We start from the raw sequence: 27,958 nt of genomic DNA on the forward strand, positions 1-27,958 counted from the left end.
ATTGAGTCTTCTGGCTTTCCTATGATAGTTCATACAGTGCTTACCGTTTTCCCAACTGTTCTCCAGTTAAGAAGTCTGCTCTTATAAGGAGTCTTTAAGTCTGACATTCAGGTAGCCCTTGCTCCTTGCCTGTGGTATATCACCTTAAAACTTGAGAAAAGCTTAAGTCAATAGGCAATAGTAGTAATACATTGTGTTTGAAGATTACTCAGCTTACTGAATGCCTTCGGCATTGGTTGACAGCTAACTTAGGAGGGTTTAAGAGGCATGTCCAAAGGAGAAGTACATTGTCTCAGATGAACTACTGTGCCTGTGGCCTTATTCATACCCAAGCAGAATGGTAAGAGAGAGATTGCTTTTCCATTTGTGGAAAAATGAGTAATGTGCCTTCTCAGTGGACTATGCCACAACCAGTACTGTGAATATTGATAGGGGAAAAAAAGAAAAAAGAAAAAAAAAAAAAAGGAAAAAAAAAAAAAGAAGAAGAAGAAGAAAAACAAAACAGAGAAAATTGGGCTTTAATTTGGTGAGCTTTGTTTCTAAAGCACTTTTATTTCATAAAATTCAAAGATCAATGTAATTTAACTGCATAAGTAGTAGAGAATTATGGCTGATTAGATAGCAGAAGTACAGAAGTAATTTAATATGTAGGCAGTATTGTAATGTTGATAGTAACAGTTTTGCTTCAGATGGTAACATAGAATTTATATTCCAAACTCTGAGCCATCCAACTTTAAAACAAATGAGAGAAACAGGGACTAAACTGTTGTTCTCAACAGAAAGTCCTTTTTGATTACATCTCATTACATGCTTTGTCACTAAGCATTGTTTTCTCTCATGTACCTCCTGTAGGTGCAGCTGTCCATATTTTACTGCAGTAACTTAAGGGTAGAGCTGCGTTTTACATTATCCCAAAATCCTTCAGAGATTTTGGGATTATGCTGAAAGACCCCACAACATGCGTTCAAATCATTTAGCTAGGGGAATTGTCTAGATTCAGACTCCATGATCTCTCCCATGATTACATCAGCCAGCAGAAGAATATAAGGACACAACCATCCATAAATAAATGAATTTGGGGAAGGGATGAAGTTGCTTCACTGAGCAATCACGGCAGAAGTAGAAAAAACAGTCCTTTCATTTCTGGTTTTGGGATTGTGCATATAACCATATCACGTAACTCCATAGTGATTCTACAGTATTTGCCATCTTCCTGAAGGCAGTCACCTGAAGTCTGATAATCTTCCGTGAGGAGATAAAGTTTTGTTTAGTCAGAGGTGCCTGTATTGCTGGAATTTGACACTGGGGAGGATTGGGATTAAAAAAGTTTGCAAAGTAAGTCTTGGGGGAAAAAAAAAAAAAAAAAATAGAGAAAGAAATGAAACTCAGATTTTTTTTTTTAAAAATCAAGTCTTATTTATTAGGAAACTTCATAATTTTGGAAGCTTTTGGTTATTTTTGAAGAATTCAAATTGTTACTTAATTTTTCTGGTCACATAATGAAGTTGAATATAATGGAAGCATGGAAAGTTCTTTGGTGTCTGAGATCTGCATTCATATTTTCCAGCTATTTTTAAGCTGCAGAGAAGATGTTAAATGAAAAACTTAGCACACATCGGTGACAGTAGTTGGTAGATGGAACAGATAAATGTGCATGGATAAACACATTGCATAGTTTTGTTCTCTCTTGGTTTAAATGCAGTTTTAGGAGATGTACTGTTTAGAAAATTATTCCTGAACCTATCAAGCTGAACGGATTTAATGTTTTGATTTGTATGGCAACTCTAAGGCAGATGAAAAATAGCCTTTAAAAACTCTGCAAACTATTCATCTAGCAGCTGCTAAGTTAGGCTAATGTTTGTACTGACCCCAGTACTTTTACTCCAAGCATTATGCTGTTAGCTGTTCCAAGTAGCCTTGAACTATGAAGGCAGGGTTAGTCTTTACAAGTCACATTTTCTGTGAAGTGGCTATTGGGGACAATCTTTGCTGTCAGATAAATGTTTCTAAAGGAAGAATTACTGTTTAAATTGATGTGCCTCCTTGAAAAAATGGGATCCCTAGTTTCTGTTAATTTCAGCAGGGAACTCAGTGGTATTATCTAAAAGTCTTTCAGATTTATTTTAAAAGCGTTTACTTAAAGGCACCTCCTGTATGAAAAAGCGAAAGAAAGAGACTATGGAAAATGAAGTCTGTTTTATTATGCCTTTTATGGCCTATTAATTTGTTACCATCTATTCTGCTTTGTTGATGAAATTTTAATTTTGCTCTTGCGTGAGCATATTGTAAGACTTCTATAAACTGCAGCTCGCTGTGCTAACAGAAAGGCTCTTTTAGGATGAACAATTGAAGTTCGTTTCATTTCTAGAGGACATTTAAAATAACTTATGAATGAGAGTTGTCAGACATGAAATGCTCTATTAATTAAATCTTATTCTAGTCTTTTTGCTTCTGCAGCTAAACCAACCCTTTAGAAAAAAATACACGGCCACCTTAATTATATAGGGGAAGACAAAAAGTATCCTTCACATTCCTTCGCCTGAATAAGAATAAGAACTCAATTCATCTAAATAATAACCCCATTAGCTGCTTAACTCAACGGTATACATGGGAAAATTTTCAACACACAACGTAAGAAAGTGTTGATTGGGTGGATCGTTTTCAAGGGTTTGGTCTTCTGATGTTCAAAATGATAATTTTAAGTAAATCTGATCTGGTAGTGTTATCAGCTTTGCACCGTTTATGACTTAAGACAAAAGTGTGTGTTCGTGTACATGCTAATGCTTCTTTGTCTTCTGAAAAACAGCAACAATACCATTCAAAAATAGATGACTTGGTTGAAGAGACTGTGAAAGAAATTATTTCACTCCTTGTTTCAAAGGTAAAACAATTCAGATTTTAATGACTTAGAAAAGATATTTCTAATTGCTGAACTTCTGAAGTGTCTTGAAGTGTCATCGTAAAGTTTGCAATACACAGTGAGTTGGAAGGGGAGGGAACAGTGACACAGTTTGTAACGCATTGTCATCCAAATAATATCACATTTACAAAATTAAGTTTTATTAACTGTTTGTTGAAAAATTTCTGTGGAACTGCTAACCAGATAGAACCGGTAAGACCTGAATATGACAGTATTGTCCCAGATAATACTGTGCTTTACTTTTTGTTTAATGAAAACTTTCTTTCCATCATCAGATGGTATTTAAATAATTCTGTATGTAAAGCTGAACAACATCCAGAATGTAACTTTTTAATGAGATTTTGCTTCACAAACCATTTAATTTAAAAGTATATTATAAGCTGTTATTTCCTGAAATTGCCTTTGCGGGATTTTTTCATTTCGAAAGGAAACATGTTTTGACATGATAGAAATACTTGAATATTTGAAGAAAATCTAAATAACATCTTGTGTTACTGTAGCACTCCAGTAAATGTCTTAAGTGCTTAATGTAGAAGAAAAGGCTTTCAGTCTGAAGGACATGGCAGATAATGACTGGAGAACACGAACATTTTATAAGATGTTTTGCTGTCTGTGTATTGCAAACTACGCAGAAGTATCTGATTTTCAGTGGAGAAATTAACCTTGCATTTACAAGTTGTGAGTTAGAGGGAAAAAATTAAGACTGTGCTCATATTTTCCTTATGCCTTTGCTTTTGTTTGTTACAGCTTGCTGGCAGGGGGTGAGAGGGAGCAAGAATCTCTTTTCGGAGTGACCTTCTCCTGCTTCCACATGAGTTGGAGAGGGAGTTTTTGTAGGATTGTTATAGAAGTTTAAGTACGGTTGACAAATGTGTAAAAAATGTAAACTGTTTTCTGTGAAGTGCTGTATTAAAGTAAACACAACACCACATTGTTCACATCAGCAGCGCTGAGATTTATATGCAGCTTTGTCGGGTTCTGTAGAATTACTGAAGATGTAGAGGAGGAAATTAAGTGCAAGCAAATTACAGTGTTAGAAGTCAATCCTTGAAATGTTTTTAATGTATCTGATATTATTGAAAGATGAAAATAATCACATTCATTCTGCATATAGATACAAATTCTACAGACAGTTGCCATCTGTAGTTTGCCATCAGTGAAGAGGGATATACATTATTAGTTATCACATACACTGTTACAAGAGCTTGAAATCTCAGAACAGGAAGCAAATATTCTGTGTCATAGGCCAAACATTATGAGCTTAACCAGACTCTTCTCACTTGAGATGTGAACTGCCAGTGATATCCTGATTGTTCCTGTTCCAAGGTAGAAAGCTTCTGACAGTACAGAGTAAAGTTGATGCTTCACTCTCAGTTTTGGCTGGGAAAAATGTATATCAGTGTGCATAATATTTCTGCACATTCATTATTTTTCAGCTACTATATTTTCATTACTGTTTAGCCTTTGCCTCTGTATTATTTGCCTTGATATTATGTTCCAGTGGAGTAAGTGTTTCAATATTTGTTTTTAGCTGTGAGTAATGTAAGAAAATGAAAAGAACACTGCAGTGAGATTCTACTTAGAAAAGATGAAACTGTGGCTTTCATGCCTAAGACTTACTGAGCTAAAAACATTTAACAAATAAGAGAACAGCACTAAACAGTGGAACAAAGCACAGTGTGTCTCAGAGTAACCAGTTCAGAGAATCTGATGTTCTTAGAGCTTTACAAGTCTGTACAGTGAGAGCTCAGAAAAGAAGTTTCCAGCTTCATAACTATGCCTTCCATTTAAATGGACATCCTTGACACTATGGTATTTTAATTCCTGATCTTTTTGTGACCTACTTGTATTGGAACCATTTCTATCCCAGTTGTGTTGGAACCTTTGTTGGCAATGTGTACATGATGTTTTTTGTAACATAGTGAACTAGCTTCCATAGTGGATATTTGCACAATGTGTCTGAACACTCTTGGGCAGAAAGCATCCTTCCACTCCCATAAAATGATTATGGGAGTCTGCAGCGCATGAGCAGCAGCTTCTGCAGGCACGGAACAGCAAGGCAGAGAGATGGCATTTGATCTAATAAGGGGACTCTAATTAAACTGTGCATGGAGTGCAGGAACAACCACATTCTCTCTGGTAGCTCATGAAGTGGTTTAATTCCTTGATCAGCTCTGACATACTAGTGTCTTAATTAATCGCTGTAATATGACGGGTTAGATTGATAAATGACAAATGTAGGCTTGCACTTGCTCCTGCTCCTTGAACTGTTAAGAGCAGGGCTTATTGTAAAGTGATGATCTCAGTTCCTCTGGAGGTGACACTGTTGTGACACTGTTACAGTGCCCATTAACAGCATGCCAGATGGAATTTTGTTCTGTCCTCACACTCATAAAATGATACTCATGGTTGTTGGAATGATTGTATTGGAGCAAGGGATGACTTTTAAAACAATCTTTATACAAACTGGAAGGCAATTTGTATGTGTAAAATAAATGTGAAGGCATACAGTGGCTGGCAGATACACTGTAAGGGATTTGTTTCACAGAGGAAAATGTTTTATGGCTAGTTTAGGCGGTATAAATATTAAGGCTACAATTAATTCAATGAATATAATGAATGAGAGATTTTTGGAGTCAGATACAAATTCTGGCAAAATGGCCTTTGCATGCCACTTGCTAGTTGCAGGTGGAAGCATGGGAGAAAGGACCCGGCCATAGCAGAGACATAGGGCCTATGTTCTCATGTCACATGTTGGCCATGCTGGGGCTGTTGCTGTTACTGGAGATGAGCTGACATAAAACACTAGTGCTATGACACTGCTAGATGAAACTGTTGGGTTTATTTTCAGTAACAAAGATAAGAGGAACATGATGTTGAAATAAGAGGCTTTAATAATTGCGTGCTATCCTCTCTAAAGCTGTGATCCTAGAAACTGAGGTCCCAGAAAATAACATTTCCTATCCAGAATACATGTTGGACATACACACTCCTGTGTTTAACCATGCAAGGAAAGCTAAGAGCTGTGTGTAACAGGCTTGCCTTGAGAGAAAATGTCAGTTGGTTTCTGTTTCTGTAGTGTTTAAACAGTGATATCTACTGGTATGGCGAGAAAGTGAGCTGAAAAATGAATGCCTTCCATGATTTCAGCATTTTGTGAGCAGAAAAATGATCAAATTGGCGGTTTGCCATGTTGAACAATAGAAGTCTGAGGAAAAAACTCGCTTTCTCATTCAAAATATTTACTTCTCACATTGCACACTTGGCTTTCGCTCTGTGCTTTTCCTCCAGGTTGTTTCAGTGTTAGAAGGTGTGCTGTCCAAATTGTCAAGGTATGACGAAGGCACTTTCTTCTCATCATTAGTTTCATTCACGGTAGGTGTTTGAATTCACAGCGGTTTTGTTCATTCTGTGCATAATTCTAAACTTGTTCACAATCTGTAATAGTAAGACCTTACTGTGTTTTCTTTTATTTTTCATTTTCTAAAGGTGAAAGCAGCTGCAAAATACGTTGACGTTCCTGTAAGTACAACCTTTCTTTTTTTCTTTTTTTTTTGCCATTGTTAATAATAATTCAAAAAAAAAAAAAAAAAAAAAAAAAGGCACTTTTGTTGGCTCACACTTTTTTTGTTGACATTTTGCTTTCCTACAGAGATTCATTACAGCTTTGCACACAGTCCTTAAACAGCCACTACAGACCTCAGAGGGCATTTCATTTCCCTTAAGCAACGAATAACTCTCAAAGCAAAGCTTAGAAAGGTTATTCTCAGTGCACTTTTTCAGTTGTGGAAGAGTGGGGATTGTAACCTAGGTACTCTTTTGTAGGAGTCCTTCCATCATTTGGACAAAGTGCTCAACTGTAGAGGATAAACAACAAGGAAAAGCATCATTTTTACCATAGAACCCAACTTTGCTTTTTTAATTCCTTGCTTGATAAACTTCTGTTTGATTTGCCATTGATTATGTGGTGTTCGTGTGGTGTGAATAACAACTAAAAGGATTGCTGTTGAAGCTATTTTACACATAAAAGTTAAATGCAACTATTAGAATACTTTCATCAGAGTAAAATATTTTTCTTTTAAAAAGTACAAATGCTGTCAGTATCTCTGTCAAAAGTTTCCTTTGTTCTCTTAAATGTGTCTGTCTTCTCACGGATTTCAGTGTGATTCTAAGATAATCTTTTTTGCTAAGCACAGGAAGAATAACTGAAATTGTGGTAATGATGTTACATAAATACAATTACAAACATAGATGAACCCCAGACATACTAGACTGTATGGTTGCAAGAAATTCTTTCACCAGTTCTGTCTCCTCCTGTCCTTCCTTGTCATGTACCTGTAGGTATGGGAAGGTCTCAAAGAGGATCACAGTAGTCCCAGGACTGCATACTTCTAAAAATGTTAGTCTGTGCTTGAAATTCAATTCCTTGCAGTGATAGAAGACTTAGAGGCACACCAAAATGCAACCCTCTCATTTGATATAGTTTCAGAAATACACAGAATTGTGCTTTGTTATATGACCACATTCTGCCTCCATGCCTCCGTTTGAAAATATCAGTGGGACACCTCAGTGTTGGGGTCTTGGCAACTAGACTACTGATCACTTGGTGGATCATGAGGAGAAGGGCTTGAGAGACCAAAAGGCTGTTGTTTGGGTTTGGGTTGTTTTTTTAAAATTTTTGCATGAATTCATCAGAATTTTTCGTCTTTGGTTCTATGGTGAATATTTAGCAAAGAGTGGAAAATACGTTCTTTTATAGCAAATAAGAAGAAATTAACTTTGTAACTTGACAAAGGAGATATTAGGAGAAAATAGAGTGCTGAGCAGAATGTTTTAGAGATGGGATGAGAAAAAAATTTAAAAATTAAAAGTAAAAGATTAAGAAAGAAGAACATCCTTGGTCATTTTGAGAAGGTTAGTTCTAATAATTGTAGTATTGATAGGCAACTTAGATGTTGGGTTATCGGACATAAGAACACACACTCAGCAGATAGCATTCTTCATCTTCTCAGGGCTGGAATGGGAAATGTGGACTCAGACTTGCAGTTTGCTTACTTGTTCAGTATCACTATCTACCCTTCTGTTCATTAATCTTTTCAGAGAATGGTGAAAAACTCCATCCAAAAATAAATGTCATCTTTTGTTTTTAACCTGTTTAAGAAAGCATTCAGCATAAGGCTCCATTTCTCAAAATGCTCTTTTAGAATTTGGCATGTGCACAGTCACAAGAAAATCCCAGTGTTTTCTTCTACCACAGCTCATGGGGATATATTGACACCTATGGAAATAGTAGGGACAGTGCAAAATAACCCAGACTGGGGGTAGTGTCAATGATAATTTATGTTTTCATAAAAATAATAACCAAAAAAAATCTAGTTGCTATTTTGCTGTTTTTATTGGTAATTGTCATTATATGCTGTGCTCTGAGATGGAAGAAGTTGTGGCCATTGGGCTTATGAAAGAAACCAAATGCTTGGAGGAAAACAGCACAAACATTAGAAATATTAGTAGTATGTCAATGATGCAATTTGTTCTCTTGTTAATGCTGTGCTGATGTTTGGGAATGCAGGAACTTAATTAGGGCTCTTTAAAAACAAACAAACCCAAAGAAAACCTCACCCAAATAAGTATTTATTAGTTTCTTTTAAAGCCCAAGCAATCATTAGGAGATTCAGAACTAAAACCTGTCTGTTTTTTCCTTTCTTCAGTGTCTTGTTCACATAGCTAGTTAATTAGAAAAGGAAAAGAGTGCAGCAAAATTGAGAACAAAAATGTATATCAATCTCAAATTATTGTTATTAAATTGTGTGGATAATTTCGTTGTGTTCAGTTTCTCATCATGTAAGTAGTCAATTTTGCTCACAAAAAGAATTTATATCTAGCTTGTCATTTCTGTACACGTTTGCCTCATTTACAAATATAACCAGAGCAATTACTTATACAAATTGAGCATCCAGTTACATGCATATTTATATACTTCTTTTTGTTCAGAAAGGTATGTTTAAACCCCTTTGTAGGAGCCAGTAATCTATGCCAGTCATTTAGAGGGCACAGAAGGAACCTAATCCTCCCTCACTCCATGTAGGCCACCTGTCATACCAAGTGCACAGAGGCCATTTGAAGGAGCCAGGACTGACAGCAGTGCACAACTCGCACAATGCCAGCCCTCTTACTCTGCTGTTGCCTTTATGCAGGGATCAAAGGTATGAAAAGGGGCCTCACACATGTGCCAGCATTTGACTTATGGGGTCCTGTAGAGGCCAAAGTAGGAACTCTGCCTCCTACCAGGCAGATACACACTGGGACCTTCCAGGCACCTCGGCTTCCAAATATAACGCTTCTGTTGCGTTACCTATTCAACTGATTTTGAGACACAAGCAACTTTTCTGTGAAATCAGTCTTTATTAAGTTGCTGTTGCTGTGCCGTTCCTTTTTTAATCAGGATTTACTTGGAGACCTCTGTTTACAAATAAAGAACTCAAAATAGCCCTTATCTTCATGCTCACAATGCTTCTCCTGCCGTTGTCCTCCTTTGTACACCCAAACCTGGGAACTATCCTTCTTCTTTCAGTCCATATAAACAAGCTACTGAAATAGAACAAGAGGAAACACTCTGCATCATCTATTTTAAGTCAGTGCTGTTTCTGAGCTATCTCTTAAATGGAGATCAGGAGAACAAATGCTAATCAGACAGAAAGTTAAATGAACATAGTAGAACAAAGTTGTTTGTTGGAAGTGGGAAAGCAGAGTTTAATATCAGATTTTGTCATTGCAGCTATAGCATATTGAAGATCTTTTGCACCAAAGAATTCAGATCTGCAAACAGGTGCAAACCCTGTCATGCCTGTGCTACTCTTGATTTCAGTGGAACTGCACTTATATGGAAAAGTGTTTGCATAAACGCTTGTAGAATCACAGCTTAAGTTCTGCATGATGGTTCTCTTTTAAATATACAGCTTAACCTTTGCAAGGTTGCCTTTTAATCTACTAGAAGATGCATTAGAGGCAAGGAAACTGCATAGCATCTTTCTAATTTAAGCAGAATAGTCTTTTTCATAACCATGTAAGAATAAAATGCTGCCTTTAAAATGAACTAAATGTGCAAATTTTCCTTCGTGGCTTATGTATTTCGATATGTAAGAAATGAAGAGTGAGGATCCAGTCATAAATACAAGTAGCTTTCATTCCAAAAACATTTTAGTGATATTTTAGTTCTCTTATTCAAAGGCTTGAGTTACGACCCTCGAGTATTTAGAGGAGAAATTTCAGGCAGTGAAATTTTCCATCGTGGTCTTTCATTAGGTGGTGGACACTTAATAAGGAGCTCCTGTGTTTCTCACAATGGCCCCCTCCAGCTCATCACTCCTTTTCATTTCATTGTTCCACCCGCGCTGCAGTTGAAACGCCTCTCTCCAGCAGGGGAGGGGAAGGGGGCAGAGAGGAGAGCACGTACTAAATAGGAAGAAGTTAGTTGTTACGTAGTTAGCCTTTAGCATCTGCTCTCATCTGTGAAAAAATGAATGCTTTGGCAGGGCAGCAGCTCCGTAAGACTGCATTTTTCTGAGTAATATCAGGAATCTGAGTACTCTTAATATACTGTGGTGTTAAGAAACATTCTGGGACAAATGCCGAAGTGAGAATAAACACCATGCAGATACTTACATGGTTTTTACTGATATTCGTGACAGGCTGGTACATTGTGAAAAGCTGTGCAGAGTTAATTGTATCTGTGCTATAGGGAAGGGCTAGTGCTAGTGGTAGTGTTCAACTTGTTGCAAACCTTCCAGCAGAAAAACAAGTAAATGCGTGGAACTCAAGGCCATGCAGCATTGCTTTTGATTAGGTGCCTCATCATCAGTGGCCCCAGCACATGTCAGTCCTAATAGAGTTTCTACATCATCTTTGAAAATGAATGGGAATTAAGTATTTCAAAATTTACCTCACTTTAAATAGACTTGATGACAGCGCTTCTCTGTTTAATGGTGAAAAGTTGTTTCTCCTTTATCTAAATTCATTGCTGTGAAAAAGTGAGTGGCGATCTGGGCCCTCCTACCAGTGCAGAGCAGAAGAGACAACCCGCACCTGTGGGATTAGGTGGAGCAGCAGGAAGTAAGAGCACTTGCAGTATATAATTAAGAAGGATTTTTTTTTTTCCCAAACAGCATGTTCATCTCACCAGGTTAACTAGTGATTAACCCTAAAAAAGAATGTGCCGAAGCCTACACCCTTGTTTAAACTCATTCACTTGCCAGTGTATTCAGTTACTTGTGTAACCAGTGACAAAGTAACCCTATTTACAACTCTTCATTTCCTGGTATTTTATTTGATGTCTTTGTGTTTCTGGTTTCTCCATTCATCTCTTTGTTTGGTTCTCTTTCATTTTCAGATAGGCAAAACATCTTGTCTGCTTGTTCTGAATAAAACAAACCTACAATAACTTTTTATCTATCATTTAAAAAAAAAAAAAAAAAAAAAACCCACTTTTTTTTTTCCTTGGGGAAGTTTTCAGACTGAATGCCTTTTTATGCTTACCCAGATAAATATACCAGGCTACGTTTTTCTCCTAAAGCTGTGAAAATCTCTCTCTCCCATTCATTCCTGCAATTGCTCTGCCTGACATTCAGGGGGCTAAAATTTTATGTTTTGAGCATAGAAATGGAATCTTGAGGTTTGCCTGGTATTTGTATTTAAATGTCCTCTGTGGCTGTTTCATAAAGTATATCTCAGCTTGTATGAGCTTGCATTTTAAGGTAGACCCAATTGCTTTTTTATTACAATTCGTATTTTATTTTTGCCTGTTTCTTTTATTCTCAACCTTAATAAACGAAATAGAACAGTGATAGGGTCCTGAAATCAGAGATTTGTTTCTAATACACAGTCCCTGTGGAAAAAAAATAAATGTATGGTGCTACACCTGCTTTGATGCTTTTAATAGCTTTCTTTTCCTCTTTCATGTGTTCGGAGACAACAAATTCAGTGCATGCTGTATAGAGAGATAACAAACAGTTTGATATGCTGTTGGCTCATTCCATGTTTATTCTGTTTCACACACCATAAGCAAAGATGGTTAGTTTGCAGTGATTCTGGGGAGTCTTTAAAAGAGAAAGTCATACTGTCACAATGTTGATAATCTTCCTTACCCAGACATATTTCTACTGTAGACAGACACTGTTTAAAGGGAAAATTAATTTTTTTTTCCACAGTGATTTCAGAGATAATTATCCTGCACACATTAAAGAAGGATGAAGTGTTTTAAAGAACTGTAATTCTAATTGGTAAATGTCACCAGCTGTTGCAGTTACTCTTACTTGTGTATATTCTTTTAATGATTACACTCCCGTGCCACAAGATACATGAAAATATATTCACTAGGTGTGAAATTCCCATATGTCACAGCTTCAAGACTAGGTAAACAGCTCAGAGATAAGGGGAGAGATAAAACTGATGAGAAATGTTATTTTTCTAGTGTTGGCTGTCTGCAGGACAAACTTTTTTTTTTTTTTTTTTTTTTTAATTTATTTAACTGAAAGAATGGAACTAAAGGAAAAAAAAAAAAAAAAAAAAAAAAAAAAAAAGCATGAACCAGAGAACCAGCAGGCTTTAGCATTGAGTGAAAGATTCATTTTAGATGTGAATATGTATCACCAAGAACCATATTAAACCTTTCATTTGTTAGATTATCTCCTTCACCCACCTCTGAAATTTAAGAGTATTTACCCATTTTCTCTCCAAATAAAACTGGCCCAATTTCTGTAAATTTCCTATGAGGTTTTAGGAAGTACACGATGTTTTAACTTTGTTGGCTTTCTTCTGTACCTTCACAAATGAGTTTCTTAAGGGACCGTATGTAGTTTCCGGTTTTAAATCTTCACTTGTGATTTAGTTTCACTTAAAAACATCTCTGTCAACTCTTAAAGAAGGCAGCACTTTTTTTTTAGTGAATGAAATCCATTTATCTCTAACAGAGAATTATTTTATCTGTTGTTATTGTACATTTTTATTTCTGTTCTTAGAATCAATGTTTGTAATTTAGACGTAAAAATAAATTGTCTCAGTTTTCTCTTAAGAGTTTCATGTAGGTAGGTGTGCATGCGTGATAAGATTTTTAATGCAGATTTTTAAATGAGCTTATATTGCCAATGAAATTATCAATATAAGTGTGCAAAGCATGTTAAATTGTTGGGTGTGAGATTCGGAGATGCTAGAATCATTAAACTCGGCCATCATTCCAAATCCTTTATAAATCGCATTGTGCTAAAGTTTACTGTAATGACATTTGTTATAAAACTTAGCCTTCGTTTGTGTGCCATGAACTTAGAAAACAATCAACAACAAAAGCTTTTATGCAGTAGCAACAAATGCTTTTACATACTTGCTGACATGGAAGTCTTTCCAAAGTGTTAATGTTTGGTTTTGGTTCCTCCTATAGAGAAAGGTGAATTCAGACCCACTCTGTGCTACCAGGAAAGAGGATGTTGCAGGCTGACGGGGTGAGGGTTTAGTGTGAAATAACATAGAGGGGTCCAGAAGTCCCAGCTGGGCAGGAAAGTGCAGCTACAGTAACCATCTGACATATGGGCAGCCTTTCTTGACCTGTTTATGAGTGTGGTAGTAAAACTGTGCCTACTCTAGTGTTCCTGCAGAACATGGATTGGTCCAAGATGGGAAATATTTTAGTCCTTGCTTGTTCCCTAGTCATTCTCTGAGCTGATTGTACCTGTGTAACTGTTTCAGAAAAATAGGGCTACAGTTCTACTCACTTCCTAACATTTTTGTGCCCATCTAACTCATTTGCTTATAGTGAAATGCTTGAACTTTGAATGAGAATTAATAGAAGCTAAACTCAAACACAGAGTTCAGCTGGATATTGAAAATAAATGGCAACAAATCTGACTGAGTGCAAAAGGAACTACTTGACATTTTTTAACCCTTCTCTGAGTGTGATGATAGCAGGATCTGAACCTTGATGATGGGGTAGTTGTGATAGCCTGCTAAAGACAAAGGGGGAAATGTCCTAGTTTGCTGTTGAAAATACAAGTACCAAGACTTCTTTCTTAGATCACATGTGGCAGAGGAGATTTATGACTCCAGGCATTCATAAATTGTAATAAATAGTGAACCCTTCTGAACTTGTTAACTAACTCAAAATTCATAGCAGATTTACTAAATGCTGTCAGTACATATGGAAGCATTCTAACATAATCTCAATTTTCACTAGGGTTACCTTCTTATACGTCTCAGTTGTTGCATGGTCTTTCATTTTCCCTTCCTCACAACTCTTATCTCCTTACTTCATGTTTCCACAGAAACCAGGGATGGATCTAGCAGATACCTACATCATGTTTGTTCGACAGAACCAGGATATACTGCGAGAAAAGATCAATGAGGAAATGTACATAGAGAAGTTATTTGATGTAAGTAACTACCCTCACAGGCTGTGCTGGTCTCGCTATTACACTAGAGGGAACAAGGTGCATTTTTATGATATTCAGCAAGCCATTAAGATGTTCTTCCCTGATGATCGTTTTTTTCCTTCACTTTTTATTTTATTTATTGTCTTCAGCTATCAAGGTTTTCAAGCCTTTATTTAAACACTTTATGCATGTAAATTTTAAGTGCTAGAAGGCATAAATAAAAATGGTAGAAGTTTGCTATTTGATGTAGTCATTTTTCCAGTGTGAGCAGTCCAATTTTATTCCATCTTTTGATTTTGAACATGTTAATGGAGAGAACTTGATTAGCACGATTTGTGGACTCTATCACAGGGTTAATTTCTCTGAATGAAGAGCTTTTGTATATCTCTGCATGTTCATGTACAGAAAGAAGCCAGTTATGCTACATGGTCTATGGATTTGACAGACAGTTCCATGGAACAACTTATAGAATTTTGTGTTTTTTTTACTTTAGGATTTGCAAGAACTTTAAGTTGACCATTCACTATATTGTCAAACTTCTAAAATTTTGATCCTGCTTCTGCAAGTTGAAAATAATTCTCTTCCTCATCTTTGAGGCTCACACGTGGCAGCCTGTATTTTTTGCGCAAAATCAGCTCCTGTAGGGGCTTCTGCATCTTCCCTCCAGCCATTCCTCAGCCCTGATGTGTCCCTTTTTCATTAGGAACCATTGCCTGCTCTACCAAAATTTTCTTTCTTCAAGGCTCTCCTATAAGGCCACTTGCAACACTCTTGGACACGTTTCTGCTAATGAGCACTAATTTTTGTCTACTGTCTCTTCTGACTTGCCTGAAGTGGAATTTTTAGACAGCTGAAATTGTATCTGCTTCTTTTTAATAAATTCAAAGCACTATACATTTAAAATATCATTGAATTAAAAGTTATTTTATTATAAACTTGTTTCAATTTACTTGACTATGATATTATCATGTAGGAAATCAAGCAGTGTCATCTTTGACACTGTGCACTGCAATCCATTGCAAAACAAATTCTGGAACATAATGCACACTTTGAAATGTATTTATTTGTGTGCCATCTCCTAAGTATTTTAGAAAGCTTTGATGGCAGTTTCATTTAATTATGCAAGTTACAGCAAATGTTTTCATAACAGCAATTCACAGCCTTTACTGTGACACTACAGTTGTGGCAGTCACAGAAGGTCCCATAACATAGACTCTCAGCCATGGTATGTCATGTCAGTGTTTGTTGTTTGTTAGACTGGGTGGTCAAAATGAGATTTATCTCTCAGATTTTATATTTCCAGACACTTCCAGTCAGCTTTAGGGAAAAAGAAAAAAAAAAGAAAAAAGAAAAAAGTATCATCTGTTTTAATAAGCTAAGTGCTAATATGTGTGAAAAGAATGATTTTATAAAAGCTTTGATGCCCTGCAGGGGTAGAAAAATTATCATCCATCCAGCTGGCACCTTCACAAAGTACTAAAACCATATTAGCAACTTCTGCTTCAGTTTGCTTTTGCACTGAATCTGCAAGCATATGTTTCATTTTCAAGTTTCTATTTTTTGTTTTTCTTTGGGGTTATTTTTGCTTATGTTGTAATTTTCTGGTTGTTAATAAAATTATGTGCCTAAGGCCAAGTCTAACACTTACTGGAGCGACCACATTGACTTTGTTGACATAATGGAATTGGACCAAGCCACAGGCAGTGTCCAAAGTATAAACCAAACAGAGCCAGAGCAGAGCCCTCAGAACTAGCAAGTGATCATCCATACTGTTACGTCATCCATATAGCTCTTAGCATGTATTTGGGTTAGGCCAACATGTAGTAACCCAAGGTACTACTGGGGTTCACATGGGCTGAGGACCTCTCTCCCATGTGTTACTTCAGCAGTCAAGCTTTTCAATGCTCATTTCTGTGCATATGCAAGTCATGATGGACCACTTGATTTTGAAAAACAAAACCATTCTTATCCCCATTTATTCACTAATATGCATCATATGCTGTCATGGCCAATCACTAGTGCTGAAAGGAGGGGAGAAATACGTAGTTCTTGAAGTATGATGAGTATTATGTGTATCAAATATTTATCTGTATCTTTATTTTTCTTCAGTTATGTCAGCTTCATATTTTTACACATGAGCACGCTGGGAGATATAATCAGTGGGACAGAATCAGATAAATGCACTAACGAAAGCATAAGCTCATAACATACAAAAAGGTAAAACAAAGGCTTATGCCTGTGTAAACTATGTTAACTCACCTTTCTTGAGATTAGTTCTGAAAAATGTTCCTAGCAAGAATGCTATCATAGCGGCTGTGAAACAGTGGATCACCTCCACTGGTGCAGATCTTTATGAGTGCAGCATGCAGGCTTCCATCATGGATAGAGTAAATGCATGGTTACTGGTGGTGGCTATGTTGAAAAGCTGTGTTCTGTAGCTGAGAACACTACATCAAGTAGTGTTGTTGTGCTTTGTATCTGTTGTTGTTTCCATAGAAATAAATAGGAGGCATTACTTTCAGAGCAACCTATATACATCACTGCTGTCTTCCCTTTAAAATATACAATATTATAAAATAAATCAGCCTAGCAAAATAAGAAAAGTCCATTTCTGTGCTTCATCCACTGAAAAATCTCATCCACAATAGCAAAAAACAAAGACCATTATACATGAAATGAGATCAGAGCTCACACACTATTTTAATCAAAACATGTATGCTTTTAAGCTATTAATTCATGAATTTAATTAACATGATTTAGGACTGCTATGTGCTAGCAACTCTTACTGTGACCAAGAAAATGGGATATCTACTGTATGAAGTAATACACATATCGAAGAAGATAATGTGAATTTAAGAACAGTATAGATACGAGTAGGAATGTCTGCAAATGGGTCACAAATATCTTAGGGCTCACTATCTGAGAAGTCTCAAACTAGAAAGAAAGCTAAAGTTGTGCAGTTTTTAATAGTGGTTCTTGAGAAGCCTGGAAAAGCATCGCCCAGCTATATAAATACAAAAAATCAGAATAGAATTTAACTTGTGAGGTGTGTCTTTACCTGTGAGATAAATGATCTTTATTTTTTTCTGGAAACTTTCAAAAAAGACTGGGCTGTGGACTTTCTCTGCACAATTTTAAGCCATTTAAGTTCTGTTATTCAATGCTTTTGTTGATCATGAAGCAGAACAAAGGTGTTTGGTTGTTTTTTTTTTCTCTTTCCCTTGAACTACTTTGCTTCTGGGTGTTTTTCATTACTTGCTTTCTCTGGAAGGGGTATAGACAGCAGGGTCAATATGGCTTGGTTCTACTGGTAGCACCAGTCAGGGGTCTGAGTGCCACCCTCTGTGGTCCTCTTCCTAGTATCAGCTGGGAACTTTACCTACCAAATTCCTTCCCATCACAGGAATTTACAACATGTATTTCCTATCACCTTTTTTTTTTTTTTTTTTTTTTACTTGGTTGTTTCTTTTTAACACAGCAGAACTTAAAGAGTGCTGGCAACGTTTTGTAATATGTTGTACCTGGATGATTTACAGTGTCTCTGGCTTAAATGTCTCCTCCATGTTCATGGCATGATTTAGCAGAGGGTTGTTAGAGTTAGGGTATTATGGTTAGGCTGTGGTCAGGCTTGATGATCTTTAAGGTCTTTTCCAACCTGAGCAATTCTATGATTCTGTGATTCCTGAAGGCTTAATTGATCTATATGAGTTCTCCCAATCTCGTATGCCACTGAGGCAATCCAAAACATTGAGGTTACATTGGAGCAAGTTTGTGTCTCTAAAACACTCAAAGCAAAACATTTCTAACTTTAATGCAGTAAACCAGACAGAATCGGTACATAGCAACTAAATAATAAGGGGACTCCTGTGTTTATTTAATGATTTAGGCTTTTAATACAAGTTAAATGCATCAGCCACTGAAACGTTTTTAAGCCTAATAATTTAAGCCAATGCATTATTTTTAAAACAATTTGTAATAAAATATTTTAGAAACAGAGTTATACTTCTAGAATTTTTCAAACACTGGTTCCAAAATTATTTTCAGAAAAAGCTGTTAGAGTAATATCTAGCAAATGAAAACATGAAATATTTAATGAGAATTACACAAATCTACGATAAATCTAAAATGTGACTACTTTGAATGAACCCCCTCTTATTTACAAAGGTAATCTACCTCCTCAATGATGTAAGAACATTTGTGCTGCCTGTCACAGGGTAGTGCTCTGTGTCTGACGTAAAAAATATCTGTCTGCAAAATTCACATGGAGTCCGGTTCAGCACTATCAAAATTGGAGGAAGTTTTGCCATTGAATGCAATGCAAGCAAGACTCGTCCATGAATATGTCAGGTTATCGTCACTGCCTAGACTGAGATTCATGTTTCTGCTTGAACTATTCAAATGGGACTAATTCATGTTTTTGAGCATTTTAAATGACATTAGATTTACAAGTTAAAAACATATTTTAATTTGTCAAACAAGCTTCAGCTTATAAAAGTAGCGCTGTATAGAACACTGCATAAAACATTGATGGAGTGCTTTCTGTAGGAATGTAAAGTTATTAAGTGTTACTTGGGTAAATTCTCACTTTCTTCTCCTTTTTGCACCTGAAGTATGACTAGGATTGTGTGAACACACACATACAAAAAATCTTTTCAAATAATTTCCTTTCAAAATAGTTTTATTTGCCCTTAAAAACTTTGTTTTATAGACCACGTTTGTGTTGAGTCTGTCATGAAAAATGTAACAGTATTAACAGATGTACAATTCTAATTTTATTCACTATATATTTGATAATACTTCTATCCAATAGTTGATTGCTACTTGAAGAAATAAATAATTATTCAAAAGAACAATTTTAACCCATCATTGTTCAACCACAGATACAACCTGAAAGTTTTTACACTGATGCAAGCTTATCACAAATACAATGAAGTCAGAGTGCCAATAAACATAGATCTAGTAATCACTGAATCACCAAAGTGTGAAAAGACCACCAAGATCATCCAGTCCAACCATCACCAATATTTCCTACTAAACCATCTCTCTCGGTGCATCATCTGAACTATTCTTGAATACCTCCAGGGACAGTGACTCCACCGCCTCACTGTGCAGCCCATTATAGTGCCTGACCATCCTTTCAGAGATTATTTTTGTCCAAATACCCAACCTGTATTTCCCCTGGCACAACTTGAGGCCATTCTCTCTAGTCCTGTCACTAGTTATGTGGGATAAGAGGCTGACCCCTGCCTCACCACAGCCTCCTTACAAGCAGTCATAGAGAGCTACAAGGTCTCCCCTGAACCTCTTCTCTTGACTTAACAATCCCAGCTGACCCTGCAGAAGTCAGTGCTGGCAAGCAAGCCTTCTGATTGGCTTGTGAATGATGGCACCTGTTAGCAATGTTGACTTCGGCCTTGATCCCTGTCTCTTGTGGGTGTCAGACTGGCGTGGTGTGACTGAACAGTTCTGTTGGCCTCACAGGGGCTGCTCTCATCTGTGCCTGTCTTCCAGTCTGTGGCCTCACACAGCAAGTGCATGGATGTTGGTGGTGAGGGTCTTAAACAACTTGCTTTGGAGTGCAGAGACCAAACATCTTTATGAACAGTATAAATGCTTAGGTACTCCAAATTTCCATAGCTGCTTTTGGCTTTTGCATTTCAAAAGATCAGATGCAAAGTGAGATATGTATATATATTTCTTTTTATAAAGAAGCTTGTACGTCATCAGCAGCGTGAACTAAATGTTAGTAGTGTTTTCCTTATCACAACTACTACTTTTCTTTTCTATTAGTAGGAAGGGATGGACAATGTAAGTTCGGTGACTTGAGGTTATTTGAGGTGGGAATTACTATCAAAGATTACTTTGTTACGTGCTTCCTTCTCTGCCTACAAGATATAAAGTACTCATCAGATTAATTTGTTTGCCATCATATCTGCTAGTACATTTTTAGCAAATGCTGCACTCAACTGCATCATTTGTCTGTTTTCTGACCTTTTACAAAAACCATTTGGAAAATGTGCAATTGCTTCTTCCTGGCACATGAAAAGAAGTGCATTTTACATGAGAGCTTTCTGTACTACCAACTCTTTGTGCTGCTCATGTCTACCTCAAAAGTAACATGAGTGCATTATTCAGTATTCAACAATGTTTTATCAGAAAAACTTCAACTGTGACTTTTTTCCCATTCTCAAATTGCTTCCTGTCACGTTAATTTTAATAAGTCATCTTACCTTACATTGTTATGTAATTATTTGCAAGTGTATAATTTGACAAAAGCTCTACTTTTTGATCTAGGTTCTATGCCAAGTCAACTTGGGCAAGTTAAGACTAGGTGGGACTGGTTGAAGGCCACGTTTGAATCAAAAGCTGCATTTGTATTAAACTGAGAAACATGAGAGGACCGTGCCTAATTATTTAAGAGACTCAACAAAAAATGGATTGTAGCTTGTTGATCTTCTCATTTCTTTGATAAGTCAGAATAATCTTCAAGAAATATGTGGCCTTCTTTCTCGGATTCTTGAAATTTGATCACAGTGCAAAATTGTCCTTTGGCGCAAACCCAGGAATACACATCTTTGCATGATGCACCTGGACATATGTGGCAGGTCTGGTAGAATCAGCTAATTAACAACACAGGCTTAAACAGGCACCTCATCTGGCAGTGTAGTTAGTTGCCTGATGGTGCTCAGCAGGATTTGGTAGTGCTTTTTATTTTTCTATCCTAATGGTCTGCTGCCCACCTAATTTTGCCTTATTGTCAGCCACTACTTACCGCAGCTTGAGGCCCTCCCAGGAGGCTAAATTATTATCAAAGGATTAGGGAGATGTAGCCTTGCAGCTCTGACATTTCTGATTACTTGTCTATGCCAGAACACTAATTAGCTGTGACTAATTAAGAAAAATGTTCCTGCCATAGAAAACCATTTAAAAGAACTGAGAAGTAGAAAAGCAATTGAAAAGCTGAGCAGTGCTCAGATTTTCCGATGGTCTTTAGATTTTCACCAAAGTCTTAACTCACCTTTAATTATGTCTAATATTTTATGGGGAAAATAGAAAGCTCGTGATATGAGAACCACTCTGCAGCTTTCACTTGTCTGAAGGAAATTCTGGTCATTTTAAAACAGTTTGTCGTGTCTTTTTCAGTAAAAGAATTTTAGGGAAAAATTGTAGGCAGTGTCACCAAGCATGGAGTGGAAAAGTGTTATATTAACGTGCTCAAATATCTAAATTTGTTCTGAAAGACACAAGCAACATCCTGCTAATTTGCTTTCAAAGCCTGCTTAAAGTTTGCTAAATTATTCCTGGTGATTTCAAGTATATCCGTCTGTTGTTGTTTTTCTAATGTAGGAATCTCTATAAACGAAGAATGGTTCACTCAAAAGCTGAGAAAATAGAATTCCCATCTGATCTCATGTATTATAGAAGTTTTCTTTGATTTTTTTTTTTCTGCGATACGCTGAGAAAAGAAGTGCCCGCCCTTGGAGGGTGCTGATTATGCTGCTATCAACCCAGCCAAGCTCAGTACTGTTGAGCTCAATAGGACCACAACACACTTAAGGCAAAGCATGTGCTTCAGAGTTTGCTGCTTCACGATCAGAATATTCAGCACTTTGTAAACTGTTTCACAGCGTAGCTGAGAGTGTTTTCTCTGGAGGGAACTTTAACACGATGGCTGCGTTTGTGATGTTTCTGATTGGATCCATTTCCCTGCTTCAGTTTTGATTCTGTTTTTAATTTCTGAATCTTCATCTTGTTACCCATCCTGCAGCTCAAAAGACAGCCAAATGCTTTTCTCTAGGACACTGTGTACCCCATAGCTCAGTCTGCATTGGGTATTCATGGAATTGATGTCTGCCGCCCTTTTCACACTAATATAATCATATTATTTAAATCTTCCCAGCAGGAGAGTAAGAATCTATGAAATAGATATTCTGATATCTTACTAGAAGAGCTTTTGCTTTTGGAGTATAAAAGGGAAAGAAAGGACTCTTTTTCAGGATGCTGAATCCAATATCTTGATATTCAGTCCTGCCCTCTGATTTCCCAGAATTTTATGAGAAGGTCACTTTTTATTTGCAGAAAGAACAAAACATAAATTGCTGTACAAAGGCATTATAAAATGTGGATCCTGATTCAAAGCAGGAAGACGGGAAGAGAAGAATTCCCAAATTCAAGATTTTAATGCCAATCCATTATTGGTTTATATATATTTTTTTTCCTGGGGGGATTTTGTTATAGAGGGAGGTGGAACCACCAGGTTTTTTGCTTGTTTTGTGGGGAGGGGCTTATAACACTGGGAACCTGCAGTACAGTTTCCCCATAAACATTCTGGGTCTATACTGTTCAGTCATTTATTTAATGTAGTTAAATGCATCTATCCATCACTCACAGTATCCATTCACTAAAAACAATAACAAATTCTATCAAATAAAAGAGAGCTCCTTCCAACATCCAGGCACAATTTAGTCCTTTAACCTTTTTATCCTGCTAGGCACAAAGTAGCAGCATCTCATTCCAGGCACTGCATTTTTTTTCTCTTATCTCAACGGTTTGAAATGTGTCTGGCAACTTAATGGAATCAATTGAGCATGGCCAACTATAAAAATATAAAACAGCACTGAAACTTTAGATGAGTCTGTCAGTAAGTGTTAACTGTGGCTGTAGCTTTCACATTCTACGCAGTCAAGAGAAATCAATAAGGATTGTACCATTTATATTGTCTTATCTAATGTTTGTTCACCATGAAGTGCCAGGCACAAGCACCATCTAGGGAATATTGATTTCTTGATGTACTGTAATTCACACACATCCAAACAGCAGGAGAACCATGTGGTTTCTGAAACCCTGCTTGCGGGTCTGATATTTTTACTTGCGTTTCATTTGGGTTAAGCTTAGTTTAAAAAGCAAAATCAAGTAAAACACCGTGGAAGTGTTCACAAGTAGACACACAGCCACATTGCTGACCTTACGACAAGAAAAATGGCATTAGGAAGTATGAGGATAATCTTGTTTTATTAAAATGTGTTGGAAGTAACAGGAAGAGGTTGCTATGTTGCAGATAACACCAGCACCAGATGAGGCTGCTGCAGAGTGCTCTGAATCTGCTGACAAAGTTTGTAAGCCATGAGTGAAAGGAGCTCCACAGCCTGCTTTGTCGAGGGGTGCTGAAGCTTATGCACTGATGTACGTGTGCAGAAGTTTAGACCTGCACAGAGATCATGTCCTTTAAATATTTTCAAGTGTGTTGTTACCTTTCCTTACTTTACACAGTGTTGGCTGTCCTACAAACTACACTGTACCAAAAGCATTCACAGTGTTCAAGACAAGCACTGCAAGTAATGAGTAGAAAAATCAGCTTAAAAGAAAAACATATATATATATATAAAAAATAGCAACCTCACTGTAAAATCTGCATGGCTGAAAAAGTGCACATGTGCAATAGGGTCAGAGATTGAAAGCAACCCAGGCACCTGTTCAGTCCAAGGACACTGTGGAAGAGAAAGCAGAGGAAGGGGAAGGCTGAGGCTGCACTCCATGTGGGCACTGTCCCATGCGCTTCCAGGCCTTGTGCCCAGCCGAGGGGTGGCTGCATCGAAGTGCATCTCTCTGTTGGCCTCACAGGTGCAGCCAGCCCCACTGTGTGCTGCTGCAGTGCTGTGTGGGGTAAATGAGTGATGAGCCAAGGCTGCTGGGCCGGGGGGGGAATAAGCTGTGTGTGGATATTCATATAAGCATGTTATTTTAAAGATTCTAATTAAAATATGTACTTAACCTTTATTTAATCTGGAGCAGGAGTTAATATGGAAGATGTCATGGAAAGAGCTACTAGCATGAGGGGTATCCAAAACCTGTATCAAAGAGTGCGGCCCACAGTTGGTCCAGCAGGCATTTGGTGCTTGGCACAGAGGCCTTGCTTCAGGGACTCCTACAGGATCCCAGGATGGCTGGACAAAAGCAGGCATGGTGCCTCAGTAACCTGCCTTACAGGAGGACTGAACAGGGACCTTCAGCCTTGGTAATGCTACTCACTCATTTAGCAGTGTTTCTGCAGGTGCTTGCATTCAAAGAGGCTGGTGCTGTAATGATGAAAAACTTGGTCATTTCACACTATGTTCGTTTATTTTGAGGATCCAAGCTGGCTTTTCTTTCAAGGTCATTCAAGTGATGTTCCCCATTCTGTTCATTGGAGGATGTTTGCAGATACACCCAAAGTGCAACACAACACAGTGCAGAGAGACTAACAGTGTTTGCTCCAGAGAGTTTTAGCACTAGAATAACCTATGGAAGTACTGTTCACAGATAGACTGCATATCCAGAGCGGAGCGGGCAAACTGTTTGTTCTGTTAGTCTCTTGTGGTCACGAGCATTATGTTGGTGCCTGGTGTTTAAAATCAGAGCAGTGACATTACATATGTCCAGATAAGGAAGGGAGTTCTGTATGTCTAATTTTGCAGATTTCTAGATTCCCTGAGCATCCACCATATGTGAAGAAGCCAGAAAAAAAATACAAAGGTCAGGAGCATTATGAAGTAGAATAAATATTGTATGCAGTGTATGGAGAGCTGAGGACTGTATATTTTGTAATAAACATGTATATTTGTTTGTGAATTGGCAGCAATTCCATAGCAACAAGTCAGCTTCTAATTATAAGCCTTTTTTAAAACAGGAAAAAATGACTTTCCTCCTGAAAGATACACTTCTTGTGCATCAGAAATGTTTTGCTATTTCAGAAAAATGAGAGGAGAGGAGAGGAGAGGAGAGGAGAGGAGAGGAGAGGAGAGGAGAGGAGAGGAGAGGAGAGGAGAGGAGAGGAGAGGAGAGGAGAGGAGAGGAGAGGAGAGGAGAGGAGAGGAGAGGAGAGGAGAGGAGAGGAGAGGAGAGGAGAGGAGAGGAGAGGAGAGGAGAGGAGAGGAGAGGAGAGGAGAGGAGAGGAGAGGAGAGGAGAGGAGAGGAGAGGAGAAAGCAGACTAAGGAAATCTCAGTCCTGATCCATGTATCACAAGACCTGCTTTGAAAAAGATCACAGTATGTGGAATCTTTCTCACTTCTCCTTCCCTATTGCATGTTGCTGGAATTTTAGGCTGTGAACATTTTTGCATATCCCAAAATTGGATGCTCAAAGTTTATCTTAATATTTAAGGCCTGTAGGAAGAAGCAAAGCTTGGAAGCTTTTGTAGCTTGAGACACTTTCAGGAAGATGACTTGTTAAGTAGCATTAGAACCCTAATACAGTGGTCGTGAGGAAGAGTCGTGCTTTAGTGGCTTGGTGCAAAGAAGGAGCATGTGAGGCTTGAGACCATGACAGCAGAAGTGAGTGACTTGGCCATAGGGGAACTTTTGGACAGGTTCCTAATGGAAATGGGAGAAAGAATTGATGTGAAATGGGGGACTGTAGATAAATGAAGTTTATTTGTGTTAAACTTAATATTGATTTAGTCATTTGTGTTTTTTAGATCCAGGGCTTTAAACATCTGATTTTTAGTGCTGGAAGAAGGCTTCATTTTTTGGTGCAGCTCACTAATGCTGTGGTTCCAACAAGGTTGACTCTAGGAATTTTCTACTCATTTGGTGATCCCCAAAAGCACTATTATTCTCCTTGAACTTTCTGAGCATACAAGAAAATGTGAAGGTTAGCCATGAAACCCTTCTGGATTTCTGGATGCGTGCAAATGAGTGTATATATATTGTTATTTGATGAAAGAATACATTTAAGTTTTAGTATTTGTGTTGATTATAAATATTTATAGTGCTGTCTATGACAGAACAAATTTGTTCTGGATAGAACAGATGTACAAGAAGTGTAGGTGAAAAGTGCTCACATATTGTTCATAAGCTGGAGATAGAATTCTGGCTCTGCACAGTTATAATGTCAGCTATTTCTCCCAATTATTTATCATCATAATGCTGAAACATTGGGAAGAAAAAATACCGTCTTTGCACGGGACTCTCAGAGGCAAAATTCTGAGCTTTCAATTTGTTTTTCAGGGATGATGTCGTAAACCATAGGATGCTCAGAATTAAGCCTAACTCAACATTTTATGTTGTAACACTAGTGTATAGCAAGAAGTCATGTTCTTACAGAGCTGGATGACCTGTTGCTGAAGGGCATGGGCTGTCCCTGTGAAGCCACCTGGAGCTGATAGCAGAGCAGGAAAGCTTTGCTATAGTCTGAGGCCTTTTTCTTCTTTGAGGTTTCCGCATCTTCTCTTCTTTCAGTTTCCTGATCACTGAAACAGTAATCCTCACTGGAAATGCAACTGAAAGTGCCTCACAGGCTGAGCCACATTTACGGCCAGTGCAACCTAGCATACAAAAGTCACTGGGGAGATAATTTGTTCTTCCCAGGTCTGTAAGGACACAGCAAGGAGTGCTGGGAAAGGCATTGCACCAAGTCAACAAGTTCTAGTCTCTCCAGAAGAAAAAAAAGTGATTACTTTAACCAGTTCAGAAATCATCTGTTCCAGGAATTTGAATCCATGGGGTGAGAAGAGAGTACAAGCAAGTTTTTAGATACAGATGCAAATATATGATCATTATTTTGTCTGTGTACCCTTAGTTGCCTCAGTCCTCTGTGGTTTCAGGGGCTTTCTTAATCAGCAGACTACTTAAACCTGAGGGAACAGCAGTAACACCTTGTGCAAAGTTACTTTGTTGTTGTTCTTACTTAGCAATTAAATATTTTTAATTTCTGCATAAATTCAAAGATATTTTGAATGTTAGTTACTACTCCTGGCTTTATTTCTTGTTTTGTTACTCCTGGATGTATTTAAAAGATGCAGCCATTTTGCAGAGCACCTTCTGATGTGTCATGGTGAACCAGAGGTTGAGAAAACCTTTCCCATTAGTTTTTGGAGGGCACTCTGTGAACTCTCTAGTGTTCAGGTGAAAATCCTCACTTAGGTGGGTGATGGTGATACATAGACTTGAAAATACAGCTCTAACTTCTAAACCTCAGAGTGTTTTCAAAGGCACTGTAAATAATGTTGGTTTCACTCATCAGTGTTAGCACTTGACAAAGGACATCGGTGCAATTGTTCATAGCTTACAAAGAGGGACATACATTTTGAACCTTAAATTAGGAACTTGTTTCTGACTTTTGCTGTTTGCATTTCGAAGGAATAACTTCTCCATTCCTTAATCGAATAACAATTTTTACACATTTTAATGTTCCTTATTATACTCTTACTGCTAACTTTTAAAAAGTTGATAAAAACACTACAGAACTATGGCCACAGGAGTTTAAGCATTTACATTTAGAGTGCTTAAAATATATCTTCCGTGTTGTAGCTTGTAAAGAACACTTCTCTGTTGTTCCTGGGTGGAAATGTAGAGCAGAGGAAGTAAAAACATCCCATTGTCACCTCAGCAACTCAATTCCAAACAGGGTGAGGTAAAGGCATCGGAAGGAAGATAAAATGTGGTTCCTAGAAAAGCTGTTCTGCCATATTCAGCAGAAAAAGCGTCTCAACAGTTCCCATTTGTCAAGAGCAGCTAAGATAGAGAAGCTCTATGGGGTCCTGTGTATCAGATGGCTAGGAATACCAGGCCTAGGAGGAGCGAGGCATTGTGTGTTAGTACGTATTGAGCCTCCTTCCAGGTGGCAAACAGCTGTACCTTTTTATCA

At 37.6% G+C, this 27,958-nt stretch overlaps 1 protein-coding gene across 11 annotated transcripts in view; it reads left to right on the top strand.

Moving 5' to 3' along the window:
- Positions 1–27,958, top strand: part of CADPS2 (calcium dependent secretion activator 2) — a 278,795-nt gene that overhangs the window by 241,815 nt on the left and 9,022 nt on the right. For all 11 annotated transcript variants that reach the window (XR_014937439.1, XM_085523891.1, XM_085524029.1 and 8 more), the window contains 4 exons: positions 2,807–2,881; positions 6,212–6,295; positions 6,410–6,442; positions 14,227–14,334. Coding sequence is in view for 10 of the 11 variants with exons in the window: in XM_085523891.1 (XP_085380017.1) it covers positions 2,807–2,881; positions 6,212–6,295; positions 6,410–6,442; positions 14,227–14,334 (300 nt within the window). In the remaining variant the exon portion in view is untranslated. The remainder of the gene's footprint in view (positions 1–2,806; positions 2,882–6,211; positions 6,296–6,409; positions 6,443–14,226; positions 14,335–27,958) is intronic.

This window comes from Coturnix japonica, chromosome 1, assembly GCF_054131305.1.
Source record: "Coturnix japonica strain WE chromosome 1, WE-NBRP24, whole genome shotgun sequence".
In the NCBI taxonomy this organism is placed as follows: Eukaryota; Metazoa; Chordata; class Aves; order Galliformes; family Phasianidae; genus Coturnix; species Coturnix japonica.